This window comes from Aristolochia californica, unplaced genomic scaffold (genome assembly GCF_029961685.1).
Source record: "Aristolochia californica isolate CCGP_79_NKW_82.1479 unplaced genomic scaffold, dmAriCali1.0.hap1 SCAF_8, whole genome shotgun sequence".
NCBI classification, from domain to species: domain Eukaryota; kingdom Viridiplantae; phylum Streptophyta; class Magnoliopsida; order Piperales; family Aristolochiaceae; genus Aristolochia; species Aristolochia californica.
In genome coordinates, this window is record NW_027182279.1 from 4,411,408 (window position 1) to 4,434,709 (window position 23,302).

Below are 23,302 nucleotides of genomic sequence, written 5' to 3' on the forward strand. Positions count from 1 at the left end.
ATGGCCAACTCTGCTAGGATAAGCTGCATCTTTGGGATCTTCTCCCTTTTTCTTCTCCATTGTGGGGCTCGGAATGCACCATTTGGTGGATTTGTTAGAACAAGAGGCACCCAGTTCATGCTTAATGATTCCCTGTTTCTCTTTAATGGGTTTAATTCATACTGGATGATGCATGTAGCAGCAGACCCTGCAGAGAGGCCAAAGGTATCTACCGTCTTCCGGGATGCTGCCGCTGCCGGTCTTACAGTATGCCGGACATGGGCATTCAGTGATGGAGGCGATGGTGCACTACAAATTTCTCCAGGAGTTTATGATGAAAGAGTCTTCCAGGTTTGTCATCTCATATTTTAGGGTTTCAGCTTCTTATGAAAGTATTATAGTTTCATTGCTAATGTTAAGGATGGCCAATTGCAGGCACTGGATTTTGTGGTTTCAGAAGCTCAGAAGCATGGCATTCGTCTCATTTTGAGCTTAGTGAACAATTTTGGTGACTATGGAGGAAGGCCACAATATGTAAAATGGGCACAAAACGCTGGAGTACAAATCAAAGGTGATGATGATTTCTACACTAATCCTGTTGTCAAGGGTCACTACAAGAACCACATCAAGGTAAAACTAGTATTATGAGCTTCTAAGCTTGAATTATTATGCATTTAAGAGGCATATTGTACTAACAGGCCTACATATATTTTTTTGGTGCAGAGGGTTGTAACAAGGTTCAATACCATCACAAAAACCATATACAAAGATGACCCAACCATCATGGCATGGGAGCTGATCAATGAACCTAGGTGCCAGGCTGACTACTCTGGTAATATAGTTAATGTAAGTCCATTTCATCCTCTACTTGAGATTGGTATAAGAGATGGCTTCTTCTTCTCTAACTTCTTTTACCACTAAACAGGGCTGGGTTAAGGAGATGGCTTCTTACACAAAGTCTCTAGATCAGAAACACTTACTTGAGATTGGTATGGAAGGTTTTTATGGTGATTCGGTGCCTGAGAGAAAGCGATTTAATCCGGGTTACCAAGTTGGAACTGATTTCATTAAAAGCAATCTATTGCAGGAAATCGATTTTACCACGATACATGCATATCCTGATATATGGTCAGTTAAAAACTGTTTCACTCTTTGAGTACTCATTACATCGTTCTAGATTTATCAAGTCCTTCCTACTTAATTCTCACAGGCTATCTGGACAAAGTGATGAATCCCAACTCGAGTTTATGCAAAGGTGGATGATGAGCCATTCCACAGATTCGAGGACACTCATAAAGAAGCCACTGGTTTTCACCGAATTTGGGAAATCGAAGAAAGACCCTGGGTTCAGCATCAATGGCAGGGATCACTACCTGGGTGCAGTTTATAGGAACATTTATAATGCTGCTAGAAGTAGCGGAGCAGTGGGTGGTGGCTTGGTCTGGCATCTAATGGCGGAGGGAATGGAGTCATATTATGATGGTTACGAGATTATTTTGTCACAACAACCGTCAACAGATGGTGTAATTGCCCAACAGTCTCACCAAATGTCAACATTGAGTCATACATTGAGCAAGCCTCATGTGGACGAGCTCAAGACCTAAATTATACTTGGTCCAATGGTCATAGATTGGGGATTATTGTAGTTGTTTATGTAATCCCTCACAAAGAGGTGATAGTTTAGGTGATCTCTGTTTCCATCATAAAATAAGTCTGCCAACATTATCGTTTTCGTTCTTCTTAGGATTGTAGTCTAAAGAAGCTTTAGCTTGAGTTCAATGGAAACAAAGACTAGCACCAAGTTGTTCCAATTTGATGTGGTTTTCACGTAAAAATTCAAATGCAAAGATAAAATGGTACGAACACTTATTAGAGTTTTGGACGCATAACTCTTTGTTCATTCATTGTGGATATGGGTGGTATCGAGTTGAGCCAAACTCGAACCTGAATATATTTGAGTTTGGCTTGATCCGAATACTTTCAATTCGAATTCAAACTTGAGCTTAACCTCAAACCTAATGCAAAAAAAAATTTATAAATTTTTTTTTGTAAAAGAATTATTGAAAAAATTGATAGTGTATGCCTATTTGATACTCTTCATTCAAAAAACATTATGCAAAGAAGAATTTGTTCAGACTAGACTGAATTCAAATAAAATTATCGTATGGTAGAAAGTTTCCCTGTAAATTTTTTTCTTCCAAAAATAATTATGGTGGAAAGTTCCACCATAATTATAATTTTTATTTTATTAAAAAATATTTTATGATAAAAATTCACCTAGAATTATTTTTTATTTTTCTGAAAATATTTTAAATAGAATGTTCCATTAAGACATATAACCGAGAGTTTTTTAATTTTTAATATTTATTGATTTAAAACATCTAAACATATACAATAAATAAAAATAATACAGAATAAAATATAAGAAAAAATTATTTAGGTACTAAATGTGAATGAATATATAATATATAATAAAAAATTCAAATAAAAAAATTACATAAAAATAAAATCCAACAATAAAAAGGGTCATCATGAGATTTGGGAAGTTGGAGGGCACCAAGACTCATCTTCTTCTCATAGCCAATCCTTAGACCCAATACCTGGTTAAACACCTGCTACCTGAGTTGCTACGACCATATTTTGCATGTCTTCCTATTAAAGTTGGATATAATATTAACAATTTGTATAAATTTATTTCAAACAAGAAATAAAGCAAGGAGTTGATCATCCTCTTGTTTATTCTATTCTTCTCCATGTTCATCCTCCTATTCCTCTTTTTTTTCTTCTTCTTCTTTTTCATCTTCGTCTTCAATATAATTATGATCAGATTCTACTTGCATTCAAGGCGAATACTCCCTAAAGTGGCTATTATGTGTGCTCAAGTGGAATATCAATCCTGACCAATATGCTTTCTACAACATCCTTTTGCACACTATGAAGCCACTTGGAAGTCAAGTCATTCTTGGTAGGTATCTATTTCCTTAATGGCAGTATTTTGTTGCTCCAAAATATCAAACACATTTTAGTTAACCATATTTTGCATGACACACCATGGAAGACCATATTTAGAGCATCTATGTAGAAAACTTAAGTCACTTAATAAACTAACACAAAAGGGTCATCATGGCACCATGGGCGAAGAAATGTTGATACTCGGGAACCAGTCATCCATTTTGATGCATGCATTTTATTAATTACATCTAACTACTTACATTTTAGCAAATAAAAAAATTCTTTTGCCAATAGCACAACTCTATTATATCAATCACCACCGCATAATAAAAAAGATCATTATCATCATAGTACCCCTATACAACAACACCATTGTTATGAATTCTATAGTATGGTTTGTGCTACTCAATATGGATTGACATATTGTTTATTATGCAACTTGAGTAGCAATAATGATCGATGGGCAAACATAAAGGTTGTGGATGTCATTGTGTCTATCAAGACGACCTTCATATTATTATATCTTGACCTATGGTAGAGAAGATCATCAATACGATTACAGAGATGAAGGATTGCATTTTATTTGTTAAACCATAATAATAGTACTTTATTAACCTTATCTTTGAGCCACTCAACAAACTCTTCTCATGTCCTTAGTCCACCTTTTTCACACCTTCAAGAATAATAAGCTCTTTATATTCACTATTCATCAGATATCTTATAATAATGATGCTCATTTTGAATATAAAAGCAAGTGCATGTAAAATGAACGTGATAAATTACTTATATGAAATATACTTTGATCTCATCACAATTATTCGCTACAACCCAAAGAATCTTCTTGTATGTAGTTGGGCCAAGCTCAATTTGCTAGTTGTATGTGAGAAAAAAACTTTTTTCCTTTATGTACTTAGAATCCGCATATAGTTTCTATTGGTCAAGTTGAATCTCATTTTCACTCCATCCAATTACATTGTATAGAATGTCAAAGTTTCATTATCAATATATGTCACAGTAAAGATCCTTTTGGTTGATATTTATTCCATAATATATTTTTTAACTTATAAAAACCTATTAAAGTAGGAGAAATTATTAGAATGATAAGATAATGTTGATTACCTCTCTATTAGGTACATCAACCGATACTGCACTAGACCACACCACAATACTTCTTGTGGTAGGTGACCTTTAGATGCACCATAATATCAATGAATGCAAACGATAAAGTAATTTCTAGCTTACATAAAATGGAAAGATGCCACTTTGTAACTTGTTCAACTCATCAACCCTTAGCGTCTTTGAGCACAATTCAAAAAATAAATCCCAACTTAATAATTGGAGATGCCATGTTCATCGACAAATCAATACCTGATATGAAAAGAAACAACCATTGCAATGTTATATGTCATGACTCTTCATTCTTGATAGATGGTGGATGTCGACATTTACACATCAAGTTATGTTTGAAGCATACCCATCTAGGAAGTTAATAATCCAAAGCCAAGCACAAACCTTCTTCTTCTAATCAAAGGACAATGGGTATGTTTCAGTAGGCATGCGTGTCTTATCAATATCTTTAATCAAGTGGAACTATTTTGTAATCCACATTTCTTCCATATCAAGTTTGGCATTGGGAGAGTCATTTAATTTTCCAGTCATGACTCTTCATGCCTAATAGATGGTGGGAGACGATATTTATGCAATACATTATGTTCAAAGCATACTCATAAGGGAACTTAATAATCCAGAGCCAAGCACAAGTTTTTTTTTTCTTCTCCCCTTCTCATCTTGCTCGAGGTTCTAAGCATGGGGTCCTAAATTCAACATCAATCATCTTTTCAAGATCAAATATCAGTAAAACTTCTCATCAAAGAAGGGGGAGAAAAACTTGCCTTTGAACAATACGAATCCTTGCTTCACCAACAAGAGTCCCATGTGAAGCTTGATAAAAAAATTCAATCTAACACCCTCTTAACTTCGGGATCCTAAACCCATTACTCTGATACTGTGTTAGTTTTTGAATCCCATGATAAATAACATGAACTAATCAGTCAAAGGAGAGAAGGAACTGAAGATAAGGAAGAAGAAAAAGAAAAAGAGAGGAGAGAAAGAGAGAGAGAGAGAGAGAGAGAGAGACGACTTGAGAGAGTTTGCGAAAGAGGGAAGGAGGTTTAGGGATTGAGTGATGTGCCAAATCCTCCCCCTCATCATCTATTTATAATAATAAAAAGTTACATATTCACAACTATATCCTCTAAGAAGGGAAGAAAGGGACAATAAATAAAAACATTTTACATCATTGCCACTATACTCGAGTTACGTCTTTCAACACTTTGAAAATATAGTTTTGAAAGAGTATGCATGTCATATGCTCAAAAACAAATTCATTCCAAAAGGTTGGACATCTGATGACTATCCTCTTATGAAAACTAGAGTTCATGAGATTTTTTTTACTTTTACGTAGACTATGGGCTTCAACTCTTCATTCTTCTTCAAGATGCTTCTTCAATATGATTATTTTGGCTCGAGGTCTTCTGTTGGATTCATTGGTTCTTCCTCATAAACTTTTTAATTAAATCACTTGAAGGAAACCCATGAAATATTGTGAATTTCAAATTATCAACAAACGTAGTTTAAGTTTTGTTATCATCAATATCTAGGAATAAGTCAACCTTGGTCAACAATTCAAATCAAAATTACACAATTGATGTTGCCTAAATGCAAACCATGCTCTTTTCTCTGCCACACTAAATCATATCTTTTGGATCCCAATTTATTTCTATTAGTCTTAATTAGTTTACCAAAAGTTCTTTTTAATCCAAAATTTGACCATGGTCCATAGAAATTTTGAACTTACAAATTACTTGATCATGTGTGAATGGCCCCTTAAGTGTAAGATTCCAATGACACTTGACCATGTGATTACTAGGGTGTCTATTTAACCTATTAACCTGATTGTTTGTCTGTTAGTGCCATTTATAAATAGATTTACAACAAAAAGCGTTCTTGATTAAAGATTTAGGTAATTATACTGGTTTATCCATTTTACCATTTAGGCTTTTTACGAAAATAACCAATTTCAAAAACATTTTGAGAAACAACGACACCATGAACTTATTTTAAAAAATACCCAACTTTGATCGGTCCATTGCACATGCGTACAATCAAAGGTGACACATAAGCTTTCACTGCTTACGTGTTGCCACGTCAGTAGTACAATGAGAGTAGATGAACACATCGACTGCCACGTCATTAAATGATAAACTTTCTTTTTGCCTTGTCATCACAGGAATGGAGATTGTCTACACTTGCGACCCCCAGGATGTCGAGTACATGATGAAACGAATTTCACTAACTTCGTCAAAGGCCCCAACTTTGTTGAGATATTTGACTTCCTGCGTGTTGGGATATTTAACGCCGATGGGGAGTGTTGGTTCATGCAGAGGAAGATGGCGATCTCACGGTTCATGTCCAAGAGGTTTCAGAGCTTCTATGCGGAGAAGAACCATGAGGTGTTGAGGGAAGGCCTCTTGCCTGTGCTGCAAAATGTTGTCTCAGGGGTTTGACGCTGGATTTGCAGGAAGTGTTCAAGAGGCTTTATTTTGATTCTATTTGTGCCTCTGTATTAAGAACGAATCCTGGCTTTCTATTTGTGACTTTCATGGAGAATGGATTTTCAATGGCACTAGATACAGCGACTCGAGTTACTTTCTTGCGGCGCTCCGTACCAAGCTTCTTGTGGAAGACGATGCGGTTACTGGGATTTGGATGGGAGAGGAAATACGAAAACAAGATCTAGCTGACGGACAAGCAAGTGATGATCTGCTATCGGCGAAAAGGAGGAGAGGTGTTAAATAAGTAAGAGTTAATATTTTAATTTTTATTAGATTTTTTAATAATTTATTATTTTAGATATAATGTAATAAAAAGTGTATTCATAAATTTGATTTTTAAAATAAAATAAAAATTATTCAATTTTTTATTATTTAATGACCTGGCAGCTTACGTGGCATACGACGTATCAGAATAGTGAGATGGCAGTCGTTGTGTTCACTTACTCACATTGTACTGATGACATGGTAGCTTATGTGTCACTTTTGATTGTACACATGTACAGTGGACCGGTGAAAGTTGGGTATTTTTCAAAATAAGTTCATGGCGTGGTTGTTTCTCAAAATATGTTTTTGAAATTGGGTATTTTGGTAAAAAACCCTACCATTTATTATATGGAACATGTACCCATATAAAAAGCTATCAAAACCATATAATTGCTATGTGATTAGTAGGAGTATTTTTAGCTAGACCTAAGGGTGTCAATTTCACTCATTAACCTATTTTTTGTCTTTTTTTTGCTATTTATAAATAAATTTAAAATAAAAAGCCTTCTTGATTAAAATTTAGGTATTTCTACTTGTTTATCTATTTAGAATTTGGTTTTGGAGGAGGAAAAAATGTTAGATGGCCGATTGGTAGGAAGCAGAATAGTACAAGGCACACCTCCATTAATGCTCTCTATAAGTTCTTAAGCAATCCATGTGGTCTGAGCTTCTCCTACTACACACTAAGGACTCCTTTCATACTTTGTTTTCACAATGGTAAAGATTAATTAGGTTTACTATGAAGATAGAAAATTAAGGATGAAAAAAGAAGTTTTTTTTAACTCCCCTCTAAAGATTTTCTATGGACTGAAAGTTTTGGGAGTTGACAGAAGTTCTGATAGACACAAAAGGAGTCTTCTTTAGTAATCTGTTTGTATCGTTTTTAAATGAGGATGAGACTTCCTCAAAACAAGTATTGTCCACCTCAAACCGTGAACAATCACAATAAACCTTCCCAATAAATGACTTTTCTTTCTTTCTAACAGTTCCTCGTAAAATCATCCCTGCTCTTGGTTCTCTCTTCCACAAAACTTCCCACATACGAAGAAACTTAATCAGAAATTCTGCAGAAAAGGAGTAGTATAAGAACCACTTCATTACCTCTTCCCGTTTATTATTACCATAAAACTTTTTTTTTTTTTCAAACAGAATTGGTTTCATTGGAAAATGCATCCAATTTTCCACTGGTTTCCTTTCACACACTACAATGATATTTCTAGTTGACGGGAACACGGATCACATACCAGACAAAACCCAGAAACACAACATGCAACAAATATAACAACCACATTAAAGAATGAAGTCTGAGATAAACTGTTCATTTGGAAACAAGATTCTGAGGCATAAAGATGTCACACGACATTTACAGCAAGCAACTTCCTCACTACATTGGAAGCTGCCGAAAGTGAGTTTGTTGTTTGCCAGAGGCAGGAGATGGAAACTATCTACTCAAAGAGCAGCAGCATCCATCCTCCCCATCTTCTTCACCTTTTAGCAACTGCAGATCTTCGTCATATCTAACATAAGAGTAGTTACCATGACACACTGAGTTCAGCACCTCTCTTCCCTCCACACTTCATCCATATACATAGTAAGTTAGATTTACATATATAGATGTTAGATGCTGGTTGACTAGTGCAAGAGAAATGCATTGGTTTTTTTTTTACTTCCTAGACACTAACGGTTAGAGTCTTGCGTCCAAGAGAAACTGTGCAGGTTCAGCTTTTGCTGCATAACCAAAATTAAATGTGTTATATTTCCTGTGAACACCAGTTAGTTTCCCAGTTGCTGCCTTCTGATGAAAATCCACCATCAATCTTGAGCACTCTCTGCAATCCAGAAGGTAGACGAGACAAGAAAAAAAAAGAAACTAACCAAATTAGTCAGAGGAAGAAATTTGCACAACTCGTGACTCAACCAAGTATATCCAACTGGAACACCCTGCCCTAAAGATGCTTGTCCTAGTGGGTCACTGGCAAGAAGAAATAAAACATAATCAAATAAGCTAAGAAAGGAAAACTCACAGAAGCTGATCTTCGGCATAATTAGAATGCCACTCACTAACCCTAGACCAAGTTCTGTACCGGCTAAGAGTACACTGAGCAGTGTACACTGCTGCTGCAGCTAACAATGAGGGAGGATACTTGAGCATTTCATACTCAACTAAAGAAAGTTCCACCATGAAGAATGAAAGGAGTTCCAACTGTCGAAAAATCACTCTTAAGTCAATGTTCAAGGTAGCTGTAAATGAGTCATGAAAATATAGTTCTATTTACCTTTCTATCAGATTGGGCAGCCTTCAGGAATCTCTTCATGAACACATATGGGGTTGGTACTGACATGTTAAATTGAAGGGTATTAATCATTAGCTTCTCCTGCAAGAACCAAGTTACAAACATATAATGACTTCCAAGGAAGGGACCTTTTAACTCTTTATAAGGGGAAAAAAGTGAGAAATTACCATTGCTAGTACTTCTTCCCGGGTGTAAGCCCTATCCGAAATAAGAATTAGATCCTCAACAACTGGCACAGTTACTTCCTCATATTTGCAAGCCAAAAGCATAGCTGTCACTCCTACCAATTGAAGCTTCTTTCTCACAACAGACTGGCGTTCCAAGAATCTATCTATGAGATTCATCGTTAAAAACAAGGTCTCATCCAAAAGTTCAAACTTGTAGTGGACCTGTAAAAAAAACATGAAATAATTCAAAATTCTATTTGTCTGAAAACCATTAAGAAACAATTCATTAGAAACAAACAAGGAACCTCAATTAGCCAATCGATCAAAATGGCCCTCATCTTTTCATTTATGTCAGATTGCTGTGACATGTAGTTTGGACTAACGCAGCTCAAACCCTGCATAGAAGGAAGTTTGTCATTAGTGTAGTTCACTCTTACAATGTTACAGGATCCAAAACTAAAGAAAAAAAACAGACACCCAAAAAGTCTTGAGAATGATATTAAAGAGTGAATGAGAATCAAGAATAAGGCACACAGGCTCTCAAAGCTCCTTGAATACAATACTGAAGAAGAGTGAGCTTTTGAAAATAGGCCACTGGTAGAACGAAAACTGATAAACATGTAGATAAACTTTCCCCCAGTCTAATATAGATCTGTAGGAATTAAACCAAGATGTGAAAGAGACCAGTATCTCTGAGACCATCTCTAATCGTGTGCACTGAAGTCAGGCTTGTTTCTCTAAACCAATATTTCTTCCCATATATTTTCAAGTCTAGTCCAAGGGGCTTGGAATTCTTATCTAGGTGCTCTATTACAGTCATGAATTCTTGATGTCTCTCAGGTTTTTGCACTGCTTGGGAAAAATGGCACATATCTATTATCATCATGCTATCCAATTTGAAATTTGTAGGATTAAAATTCACCTCAGTTTTTCTGTAGTAATTATAAATATCTTCAACGTACTCAACAACATCAAGCGGGTTCTTTTTGTCACAACTGTCTATATCAGGGATAGCTTCAGCCTCTAAATCCTCCATCTCCACCTCCTCTAGGTCACAGTTATCCTGTAAAAAATAACGGCAAAAGTAAAAAACTCAAATCTCAAATTATCCCCTATAAAGAGAACATCTTGTACTGTCCGGCTGCACATACCATTGCATCCATCTCTTCCAACATAGCTTCGGTGTGTTTCACATAAGAGGGCAATGCCGAGTCACTGGTCTCCATATCTTCATCGAGATCATTAACTGTAATACTCTCAAACCGGTTCTGCGATGAGTCTGAGGATATTGTTTCTTTATGTCTCTCATTTTCAAGTACTAGAGGGCTTGGATTAGGAACCTAAGAATAATGAAGTAATCGAAAACATTAAACCATTCCGTTGATTGGCAAGCTGCTTCTTACAAAAAAAAAAAAGACTTTTACCTCGTGTCGAGGATGCTTGTTTGCAAGTGAAGCAGCAAACCTCCTAAACAGTAAAAGAAAAGAAGATCAGTCCTCTGCCTCTGAGATGAATATAGACGTAATTGATATCAATTGCAAGCACTAAAAGTAAAACACATGCTGACCTAGTAATCGGCCGATGTCCTACAAGTTGCTTAGTCTTTTCCTCAATGCATGGCTTTCTGAGAGGAATAGAAGACAGGAAATCAAATTTAGAATTAAAAAAAGAAAAAAAAGAAGAAGTTTCCATCCTCTAGAAGTAAGAATTTAGTTTCAGTATATTACTCTGGCAATCCCCTTTTATTGACTGCAGGAGGAAAAGGTGGAGCCCCCACGATGTTCTTGATATCCCTTAGCGCTCTTCGGCCGTTTCCAGTATTTGTGGTGAACTTGGAAACCCCCATTCCATTACCTTTCAAATAAAAAAAAAAAATTGTTAAAAGATAAGAGTATGGAGTTTTTCTCAGCTAACGCGGTCGCCTCAATTTGATTCTAAAATTGACTCAGCCGAATAGAACACAATGAGATCTACGTACTTCTTAAATTTGAAGGTATCATCACGGCCGGGTTGTTCTCACTATACCCATCCATTCCTATACTGCAGTAATCCACAAGAATTATTCAATCAAGATAAAATATCAACGAAAACTTTGTATTGGCAGAAGATCTAATCAAACAGTCCCATGGGAGCTCAAATTAGTCAGCATTGCTATCAGAGTAAAAGAAACGCATAAACTATGGAACTCCAAATCTAAAAAAATAAAAAAGACGAAAGCGAAAGTTTCTTCAGCAAAAATGCCATCAAAAGTTAATCACAAAGGGCATCCGAATTCATCAATTTTAAAAGAATCGATAAAGCATGGAAACAAAACCACTCCGAAGACCGATCGATCAGCTATCAAAGAATAATCTAGAACCCGACATCAACAAACAATTCAAACGCAAAATTCTACAAAACCACGAGCCAATAGAACACAAGACCCACATCTGATTCAATGACTAAAACTGACGATTACCCAAAACCCAGCCCCCCAAAATCTACGAAGTAAAAGGAACTGAATCTAATCGACCACCAAAAGAATCAAAAGAATGAACTACCTCCACTGAGAGAGCCTCTTCTGATCGTCGTGATCGGGTCCGACCTCCAGGGCCAAATTCCGATCAGTGGCCTCCAGAAAGTGAGGGAGAGCTAGGACAAGAGCCCCAATGCGGGACTGACCGGACGCATTTTATCTTTCTCTTTCTCTCTCTTTCTTCTTCGATTTTTGGTTACGGTTAGTTCAAAAAAAGAAAAAAAAAGAAAAAAAAATATTTGCAATAAAAGTCAGAAGAAGCTCGAAAGGCAATCGGAAACAACGGATATATGTCCGCACATGCAGTGTTTAAACCCAACGGCTAGTGAATCATGGCCGTTGGATGGAGGCTTTTAAGAGACACGCCTGTCGCTGTTGGTCTCAACGGTAACCTGACCATGTGCTTTCAAAATTTTGAGTTCCTCACCGGTCTTCAAAAGGGGAATTCTATTACGTACTCTTAGGGTTTTATTTTACGCATGGCCGGATTCTTTGACACGTGTCATATTATTTTCTTAGAATCTTCTTGTGGGCCCGTTTCTTCTTGAAATTTGGGCTCGGCCCATTATTTAAAAATAAAAAATACAAGTCAGTTCACTGGACTTAGGCAGAAACTACCATGGGGAGTGGTAGGACCCTTTGATAGCTCTTTATCAAAGTGGCATCTTTATATGATATGTGTCGCATCTTGATTCATATCCAATATGCTTTGTGAAAATATTTCTACCTATTATTAAAGTAAATGTTTTTTTTTTTTTATCTACGTTTTCTTTCTAAAAAATTTTTTTTTAGTTTTGTATTTACGTCTATCATTAATTAAAATTAATTAAAATGTACGCTATTGAAGAGCAGATATGAAAGAGTTTTATATGACTCTCACAGTAAGAAGTCTCACAGATCCAAAATTAATATGGTAGAGTCTTATAGGAGTACCTAAGGTCGTGTGGTCTGATGGTATTCTCTTTACAACCAGGAGCGTCCGATCGTGACTTCGAATCACACTACACCCTCTAAAAAAAAATAAAAAAAAAGAAGTTTCAGTTAAAAGTGTTTTAGTTAAGTTACTTTTCTATTTATGTTCAATTGTTTAATTATACTAAGACTGATCTTTAAGGATTAGACTTTGGGTGTAGTTCGGACAAGGGTAGTTTAATTATAATCGGATTTTACTTGTTTCCTCTATTATAAACAGAAACTCATTGTACTCAAATTATAATCCAGTCAATAAAGTTTTTCACTTTTTTCATAAATTCAACACATCAAGAGATTTTGAAAGAATAGCCATTTTTCTATTACATAATACACTATTAAGTTTTAAGAAGTAGGCTTATATGCATCTACTAATGTTTGATTGACCCCGCAATATCAAGGGATCAGTTACTTTGATAAAATATTAATTCAAGATTATTATCTAATATTTCTTTATATGCAAACCTGTACAAAGAATAGAGCTAAAAATAATATTTTTTGTAAAATTTCTACCCTTATTTGTTACAACTTATGTTACAATATACTTCCAAAAAAGCAATAATAAACAACAAATCATAACTCCTAAATTAGCCATTGCAAATTTTTTGGTTTAGTACTTATTGATATAAAAATAAATTCTTATCTTAAAAATAAAAAATCAAATTATTTCATTTTTATTTTTATTTTATTACTATATATGGACTATTATAAATTATTATAATTTTTTTTATAGGATAAATATAATAAATTAGATAAAAATAAATTAAATATATTTAAAAAGTGACTTATCCTAAATCAGTCATTACAGATTTTAGGGTTTAATACATTTTAATTATCGGATGATTAATATCTTCATCGACTCTGTAGGAGGGTGATTGCCAAATTTACTTTGCATGGGTAGGAAAGCAGATTTGAATTGTAATAAGCAAATTCACAACACTTTTAGTTGCACCAAAATCAACAAGATGTAAGAGTACTTATGCCTAGGTTCATTTCAAGGATGAGAATCAAAATCACAAGATTCATGCAAAATGAGATTTTACTACAAAGTGCAATTGATTCATTTGGCCATGAGATGCAATCCTCAACGTTTTGAATGAGAATGAAAACATAAGGACCTTTGGTCCCAAATATGGCTATCCAATGATGTAGATGCCTACCATGCTTATTAGCATCTTTTGACTCATGGATTCATCCAAACCATTAGCTTTCACCAACAATGTGAAGCTAAGAAACATGCTGGCCTATTTTGCTTATTCCAAGCATTCATAAGACACTAAGGTTGGTTTGTGTGATAACATATGTATCTCTTAGACCAAAGGCAAGAGGCTTCTTGAAAAATCACATATCACTCCCGTTGCCTTTCTTAGGTGCTCATGGTTATAAAACCTATGAATTTCAATTTTTTGCTCAAAGTTAAGTCCTAAACACTTTTAATAGCTTTAGGCAAGTTACATTTGTTTAAAGGGTCATATTGAACATCTTTCCTCTAATCCTCAATGTGCAACTATGGGAGAAAAACTATTTTCCTATTCTCATTTTGAGTTAGATAATCAACTTGAACTCATTTTTGGCTTAGGTGACTTCTCAAAAGGAGGTGAATTCAGATTTAAAATTAAAACTCTAACGTTCGTACAAGGTTCAATCAAAATCAATGATAAGAAAAATTAAATCATATGCTCACAACCATATGAGACAATGATTTTTTGTTCTTGTTGTTCCCCTATTGGTAGTCACTATCCAAGAACCATTGTTTGAGAAAATTCCACTAATGGCTATATTAGCTGGAATATACAAAAAACTTTTAGGCTCCCTTTAAGCCACATGTTATCCCCAATTACACAATTGATCTCTCCCAAAGAGATTCAATACAACTAGATTCCGACTCTAGTGGGTCACCCTCTCTGGATTTCGGGCTCTAGAATGCCAATTGTTCTAGCTTTAAGGTACTAGAAAACCTCTAAAAATAGTATAAAAATTAAAATCAAACTTACAAAACCTCTAAAAATAGTATAAAAATTAAAATCAAACTTACAATCTTTCTTATGGAGAGATAGCCTTTCTACACCTCCAAAACTTTAAACATGTGAGACAAGTTGTTGGGAGCTTGATGGAACTATTGAATACAAAGAAAGTGAAGAGAAAAAAAAGACTTTGGGTAATTTAGATGTTTTTCTCTTCTAAAGGGTAACATGAGAATTTGATGCTCAAAAATAAACTTTGGGTATGCCAATATAAGCTCAACTCTTGATCATGGGGTCCTATTTATAACTTTCCCAACCAAACTAGCCGTTTTTTGTACGTTACCAAAAAGCTAAAAAAAATGTTGATCAATCCCTTAAAAGGTATGATCAATCAACCATGTATGATGACTATGTTTTTTATGTTCCTTAAGCTTATTGATCGATCAGGGCATCAATCGACATGTTCTCAATCGTTCAAAAAACTCATTGATTGATCAACCCAATTCGATTGATTGATCATGTTGTATAGAACCAGTTATGCAAAATATTGTATAAAATAGGGGATAATCAACCATGATTTATAATGGGGGGGGGGGGGGGGGGGGGGTTAGTTCCCCAAATGGATACATGAAGATCAAGTTCATGTCCAACATGAAGATCATGTCAGTCATGTACATGAACATCATCTTCGCACTTGGTGTTAGTGTTGACGATTTCATGTGCACTGGAAAACAGTTTCCAATGTTAGTGCCCCAACATGAGAAAAACATAAAAAACAAGAGAATCTCTAAACCTTTACATTACACTTAATTACAACATAATCCTTAAACCCCAAATTAGGTAAAACAACCATTATTACTACACGAATAAGTTATTTAATGTATAATTAAATATATTAATATATTTATTAATTGAATTAGATATTTTATTGTGCATTAATATGGTAATTACATGAGCCAATGAAATACGCACATGATTAATTACAAATAATAAACAAATAACGTTATAAATAACAAAAATGAAAGTAATACGTTGAGTTATTAATTTATTAATAACATATGATATACTTTAACCTAAAAATGAATAATTTAAGAGAAACAATTGATCTAATCATAAATTTAACACACTATATATTTGTACATAATATATTTTATGTATCATTAATTAATAATATATTATCACAAAATTTAAAACCATTGGTTTAATTAACTATAGCAATTGGATAATTATGCCAAAATAATTTATCAAATATTTATTTAACAATATTTTAATTATGACTATTAAATCACTATTTTAATATAGTAATTATAAAATAAATATATTAAATAAATAAAAATAATTATTTTATAAATAAAATTTATAAATTTATGATTTTGATGACGATAGTTTAATTTTTTCTCAACTTAGGAAAAATTAAACCATCGTCGTCTTCCTCAGTGGCGAGCCGGCGGGCAACGGCGACGGCGATAGGCCAGTGGGCAACGGCGATGGTGGCGGGCAACGCCGATAGAGGCGGCACTCCGACAGTACGCAGAGAGGGAGAAGAGAGGGAGGCTGAGAAGCTCTGCAACAGATGCTCAACCTCCCGTGCTCTGCGACGAAGGTCGAGAGGGAGAGGAGAGGGAGGATGACTGTTAAACCGAAGCCAAATGCTGAAATCAAAGCCGAATGGGGAAATCGATGCCGAATCGAAGTAGAAATTAAGAAATCGAAGCCCAAATGTCAAAATCGAAGAAAACCGAAACTGAAACAAGGGAAATCGCAAGAAATTAGAAGATCTTTTGGGGGAAAAGATAATAGAGTGAGGGAGAAGGGAGTGAGATGCCGAAAGGGAGAAGAGAAGGAGAAGAGACAGAGACATAAGAGAGAGGGAGAAGCGAGAGGGAGGTTCAAAGGGAGAGTGAGTCCGAGAAGGAGAGAAGGACGCCGTAGAGAGGGAGACCGGAGAGAGAGAGAGAGACTGGAGAGGGACAGTGGAGACAAAAGAGGGAGCAGAGAATGAGAGAGGGTTGCGGAACGAAAGAGAGCAGCGGGAACCAGAGAGCGAAAATGAGAGCGACGGTGTGCAAGAGACAGAGGCCCGAGAGAGCGTCCCGCTAGTGTCATGTACATGATTCTCAAAATCGGACGGAAAACGCTTTTCGCCGTTTACTCTTGGGACATGAACTCCTGAGTCATGGATAATCATGTACATGACATGATCTTTGTTGCTCCCTAACGACATCAGGACATGAACTGAGTAATGCGCTTGATCTTCATGTCCTGAGTCATGTTGACTAACCCCCAAAATATCTTTCTGGTAGCATTCTAGACGATTGATCATGCCGAGCCAATGATAGGTCATGCTTTATAAGTTATGCCAGACTACATTCTGGATGATCAATCAACTCATAGGTATGATCGATCATGCCATATGCCAATGTACTATTTTGACATATAAGCATTATATAGCGTATTCTAAGGGTTTTTCCATTGTAAAATATTTATATGCAGTTGGGTAAAACATGGTTTTCAAAATATTTCATGCCCTAAAGCTCTATAACATAGATGTGCTTGAAAAAATCATAGTTTGGTTAGCTATTTACTTATATAGATAGAGTTCTTGAGATTTTCTTATGATGCTCAACCCCAAGTTTTCAAATCTTTGATCATCTCTTTTGGGGGGTTAGTCCACAATGAACTTGAAATGAAGTGAAGAATTCAATTCATCTTAAATGAATTGATTCAACTTCAACTCATCCTTGGGTTTGTGTAAGTTCTACTCAACAACAATCATCAATGTGTTTTTGCTTCAAGTCTTGATTTTGCAACTTGATTGATCATTCTTTTTGTCATGTGCTTTTGCCATAGACCTTTTAATATATGCCTAGAAGGCTTGTGCCTCAAATACATTGATAACACTGCTAGTAGCACACTTTCAAGCTGCCTATTTTATTTTCATCAAAATAATGGAAATCAATACGATTATACCATTGGTCTGACACTTATGCATCTAAATGATTAGTCCACTATTCTTAAATTTATTATATATCATTTTGAGCTAAAGGATGAGATTCTAAAGTCTTTTGAATGATAATGGAAGTTGAGATCAATTTGGCTTTGGCTACTTCAAATTCTAAATTCAAGGGAGTTCTCAATGTACATTCAAACTATGTAGCAAATAGTCCCCCAAAGTCATTTTTGGCCGTATATTAAAACCATGGCAAGTCAGCAAGGCATGGACAAGTGGTAATTTCAGTTCACGTTTTCCTATATACCTATGTCATGGTCAAGGAAAACCAACAACTTCATTGACTTAGTGCCTTAAAGTCAAAGTCACTTTATTAAAAGAATATTATTTGCATGAATTCAACTTTTGACAAGGGATATAAAATTTTGAGTTCAAGGTCAAAAGTCTTTAGCGAGAAGCACTAAACTATTGGATTCAACAATTTAAACTTATAGTTTCAAACAATTCTAAGATCTCAAAATTAGACAATTGAAACCGATGCTACATAATAGTTCAATTAATGTGGAAAGTAACAATCTTAAGATAGGCATAATTCCATACAACTAGATCAACTAGCTTGCTTTGAATTGATTTTAAATTCCAAGACTTGAAGATAAAATTATTACACTTAGCTCCAAGATGACCTCACCCTTTTGGTCAAATTTTGCATGTCCAAATGGATTTAAAATTTTGGGACTATGCTTGAGCTTGAAAGCACTATTCACCATGGAGAAGATAAATCTCATGAATATCCCATTGATCTCAGATTCCAATTAATTTAGTCTTGATTATAACAAATACTTAAGATAGTAATGGTGCTCACTAAGTATGCCTTGATAGTATAAAAAGCCCAAGAATTTCTAGTAGCACAACCATTTGATAAGCCAAAAGGTATTTGAATGGTCCATGGTATAAAAGGATTCAAGTAGCTCAAGCCAGAAGTACACCTTCTAAACAAAAGAGAAAACACTTTCAGGAATAAACATCTAGGCTAGTGTTCAAATGACCCAAAAGAATGTTCAACACAACAAGAGAAACAAGCTCATTCATCAAGTTGACCATTTGAACAATGAAGAGAAACAAAGTTCTTTGCTTGAATCCATTCACATAGACATTTGAGTGGCTAGCTAATAAAGGCATGAAGAGAAAAAAGAAGAAATTACCTCGACAACGAAGACCATTTGACTAGGCCTACTCCATCCAAACATACAAGAGGGAGTATAGCTTATGTTCAGAAGCATGCAACCATATGTCCTGATGGACCAAATAAAACAAAAGTGACATCTTATAAAGACCATAATGACACACACCCCCTCAATGTTTTCGAATAATGCTGACTATAAGGGTTGCGGGAAGAGATTCTTTGTTTTGGTTTGACTATGATAGATCTCAAAAATCTATAAGTGACCTATCTATGTGATTAGAAGCTCACAATTTTTTTTTTAAGAATTCTCTCACAAATGTACTAGGGATTTCTTCAAGTTTACAAAAGAAACAAAATGTTCATTTCTATGCTCAATTGCTTAATTTTAGAATATTGAGATTTTGTTTATATAAGTTGATCTCACCCCAAACTTCCATACTCTTGACTCCTAAGCCACCAAAAATCACTCCCAACGGTGATACACTTTGAAATCAAATTTGATGAAAGACTTTAGAATTCTAAAAAGACGATCCCCAATAGATCTAAGTATTTTTTGGTGAGTGCTTTGAAATATTTGTTTACATAGCCCTACTGCGTCTAGAGTCATTATTCTTTTACTTTGAAGTGATACTATTCATTCTAGGCAACAAATTTGAAGGGGGTGTTGCATTGTTTTAAAGGTTTGGAACTGCAATTTAGAAATCCAAGTATCTACATGCATGTATTTTGAAATCAATTGATTATGCATGGTAAGTATAAGTGAACTAGATTTGTTTTACTTTGAAATCAAATTACCTTGTTCAAATCATTACTTGTGGGGCTTGAATTTGAAATCTGGATTAATGCAAGCTACTTTTAAGTGTATACCCCTATTGTAAAACCAATCCATTCTAAGCTTTAATTTTGTAATCAAGTCTTCAAGGATGTTGAAATTTTTTGAGAAAGAAAAAAATTCATTGATTGTGTGTAAATTCAGTGCATTAGGTCTCTATTTATAAAAACGAAACACCTAGAATTAGAATATAATTAAATTGCCCTTTTTCCCAATTACAACTAGTATAGAACTCCTACTTAGAACCAAATTAAAAAACTACTACAAAAAACTAATAGAACTGAAAGACCTCATAATTGAAATACCCTTTTGTGATATTTCCCCCCATGAGACTCCTCTAAGACTCTGCCTTGTTGATTCTTTCGACTTGAAACTTCTTTTTGTGAGTCATGTAAGACTTTTTCATATTCGCTCTTCAACAAAGACTTATTGAGCAGTTGTTACAAATTGTAGGCACATAAGACCAGTTGCTCTTATATATTTATGCTTGTGTTGTAAAAATTTTCTAATCAAGAGGCATTTGTAAATGGTTAACTGTAAGAAAGAAATTTTTGGGCATTGGTCAAGGCATGTGTAGGAAAGACCTACCCTCATGGAAAATTGATTGAGAAACGCCTTTGTGGTCATGGATTAGCTGATAATAAACCATTTGTAGTTGTGTTGCTTACTTCACTGGTAAAATCCCATTTGAGGGTATAAGCTAAAAATCCTTGATTACTACTATGAAAATCCTCGTGTGGGGGTTAGGTAAGAGAGCCTAGAGGGCTTTAAATGTTTTTGTAAATCTCTTTGTTGATCTAGGCAATTTTGCGTGGTTTGCTACTACAAATCCCTTTATGGCTCTAGGCATGAAAGCCTAATTTATGGCAATAAATCTCTATGAGATTGTGCATTGCATATTTAACTATTGTTTTCAATTGAGTATGAAGAGTCCAAACATTATAATTGGCTTTAGTCACAATTCGCTTAGATGTCATTTAGCTCCTCGAATATAGTGAATTAAACTCTAAGGTGTAAAAAATTTGGGAGTGGATTAGCAACTCGAGTTTGGGTTGTGAACCACTATAATCTTTGTGTTTGTTGAGTGATTTATTATTTATGCATTGCTCTTGATTTTGAAATTAATATTGCACATTGTAATTGTTCCAAAGTGTGGAGATACATAAAACCAAGTAAAATGAACATATAATTAGTAAGAAAATCAACAAACATATTCACCCCCTATAGGTTTGTTTGTCACGAGATCTAACAAGTGGTATCAGAGTATGATTCCTTTAAAAGCCTGGTTTTTAGGTTGAGTGCTAAAGACCCCAATTGAGAATTAGGACTTCAGCACATTAGTCCCTATTCTTATAGGAGTATGTAGATATGGCAGCTTACGATAGTACTACCTTTTAAGAGGGTTATGAGCCCTTTGCCCTTCTAGTGTTTGAGGAGAGCCAATATCGAGTATGGGAGTATAAAATAAAAGTATTCATTTAGTGTAAGAGTCTTAACATGTGGAATCTATTTGTGATGAACCCCATCTCCCATATCAAAAGGTAAATGGCAATGTCATGGGATTATTTCTTAGTGCCATGAGTAATGAAGTAGTAGGTTTAGTTTCATTTTGTAAATCAGCTAAGGACATATGAGACAAACTAGAGTTTAAATACTCTAATAACACTAAATGTAGCCCATCTCGAACCTATGCTTAATTGGTAATATCATCTTAGATTAAAATGATGGAATTAGGTGTGAGAATAATGATGGACCAGACTTGGGGTATTATTATCCTTGTTGGACAAATCAAAGACTACCCTTAAAAGAAAAGTCCAATAAAGTGAAGAATTTAGTGAGCTGCTGAATAAGTTAACAAAAAGAATTAAATTATTGGAATATGAGAGTTCTTCAAGATTAGAAGAGCTTGTGAAAGAAAATGGCAAGCTTTCTTCTATATGTAAAGAGCTAAATATCTATGGTGAGTTGTGAAATGAGTATGATAATGTGTGTGGAGGGACATCATAACTCTAAGAAAATAAGTTTTTAATTGAATTTCTTTTAAAGAGAAAAACTTCACTAACTTGAAGTAATTTGAGTACATAGCTATTTATAATAGAGGAAATAAGTAGAATCCAATTACAATTAAACTATCCTTGTCCAAGTCACACGAAAAGTTAAACACTAAAAGATAAGTCCTAGAATATTTGAACAATTGAACATAAATAGAAGATTAACGTCACTAAAATACCTTTAACTGTGACTATTTTGTGAGACCTCCCTCCATGAGACTCTTCTTAGACTACACGATATTAATTCTGGCTCTATGAGACTTCTTACTGTGAAAATCATGTAAAACTCTTTCATATATGCTCTTGAGCACTCCCCCTCAAGTTGGAGTTTATAACTTCAGCTTGCAAGGAAAAATATTTTTGGTTTTCAATCTTCTTTTGTTGAATAAAAAAACTTCATCTTTTGTGTTCACCTTTTCTTGAATATTTTGGTAACATAAAAGTCACCCCAACATGTGGAACAAAATACCTTTTTCTTTTACTTCTTCTTCTATTAGGGATAAAAAGGACATAGAGACCTAGCTTGGACAAAACATAGTGGGAAAATCATTCCTAGCCATATGGGTAAGCTCCGTACACTTGTCAAAACAATCATAGTCTGAAACACACTATGCTCAATTTTAAAGGTGGAAAATATCGCAATTTTAGGGCACAACAAAGAGACTACTCACTTTTTAAGAGTAGGTCAAATATAAATCACCTCTTGGGTTAAGAATAAAAGACTAGACTCAAGTTGGATGTAGGGCACACTCCTATACTTTTTATGTAGTGGGTCTAGTCATTATCTTGAAGTGATAAAAACACAAGAAGATAAACCAAAGAATTACTAGTGGAAAACAACTTTAATAGGAAGAAGGCGACTATACAATACTCATACTTCTAAAGTAACCTCTCTTTTTCTTTTCTTTTTTGAAAACTAGGGAAGAGTATAATGGTAGAAATTAAACAATTTGACCAAGTATAACTTTTTGGGAATGACCACAAACTTTTGGAGTTAACTATGTGGAAGATACACAACCAAATAACAAAAATGCAAAACTTGAAAACAACGTTGAAGCAAGATATTGCATATCTTGAATAAGCACATGAGAGAGAGGAATAGTAACAAGATTTTACTAGCTTTATCTTGGTAGAAGATCAGCCAAAATGACCAAGCTCTATTGTGAGGTGGTAAAGCAAGACCCCTCCTTACCTTACTCTCTAAAAAAGCCCTAAAAATCCAAGGGCCAAGTCCCATCATGCCGGTGCTCCATATGCACATGATGGACACAAGAATGCTGATTTCATAAACTAATTCATAATCCTATATTTGTGTGGTTAATAGAGGCACTACCTTACCTTTAGCAAAGTTAGCGGGACAAGCAACTAAGTGAGCTATAGCAAGAATACAAATGGACCTAGGGCGCAAGCAAGAGCTCAAAGGAAAGAAGCCCTAGAGCCAAGTGGGACACTCGTATCCGCCCCGTTAGTTTACGCCCGTTGATATGGAGGGTAGGAGGGACATGCCTTAACTGATGTAGCTGCCGCATATGGTCTAGACACCAAAAAATCTATTGATAGAGTGGAAG

At 34.9% G+C, this 23,302-nt stretch overlaps 2 protein-coding genes across 2 annotated transcripts; one reads left to right on the forward strand and one right to left on the reverse strand.

Moving 5' to 3' along the window:
- Positions 1-1,583, forward strand: LOC137938195 (mannan endo-1,4-beta-mannosidase 5-like). Its single transcript, XM_068783188.1, has 5 exons — positions 1-330; positions 415-609; positions 703-825; positions 905-1,107; positions 1,190-1,583. The coding sequence occupies exons 1-5, from the start codon at positions 1-3 to the stop codon at positions 1,581-1,583; spliced, it is 1,245 nt and encodes a 414-aa protein (XP_068639289.1).
- A 6,494-nt stretch (positions 1,584-8,077) lies between these two features.
- On the reverse strand, positions 8,078-12,023 carry LOC137938670 (G2/mitotic-specific cyclin-2-like). Its single transcript, XM_068783657.1, has 12 exons — positions 11,811-12,023; positions 11,249-11,310; positions 10,998-11,124; positions 10,838-10,894; positions 10,695-10,737; positions 10,422-10,610; positions 10,193-10,333; positions 9,576-9,665; positions 9,271-9,492; positions 9,086-9,184; positions 8,834-9,012; positions 8,078-8,638 (listed from the first exon to the last, which is right to left on the reverse strand). The coding sequence occupies exons 2-12, from the start codon at positions 11,301-11,303 to the stop codon at positions 8,494-8,496; spliced, it is 1,347 nt and encodes a 448-aa protein (XP_068639758.1). The 5' UTR covers positions 11,304-11,310; positions 11,811-12,023; the 3' UTR covers positions 8,078-8,493.
- Positions 12,024-23,302: the final 11,279 nt, after the last annotated feature.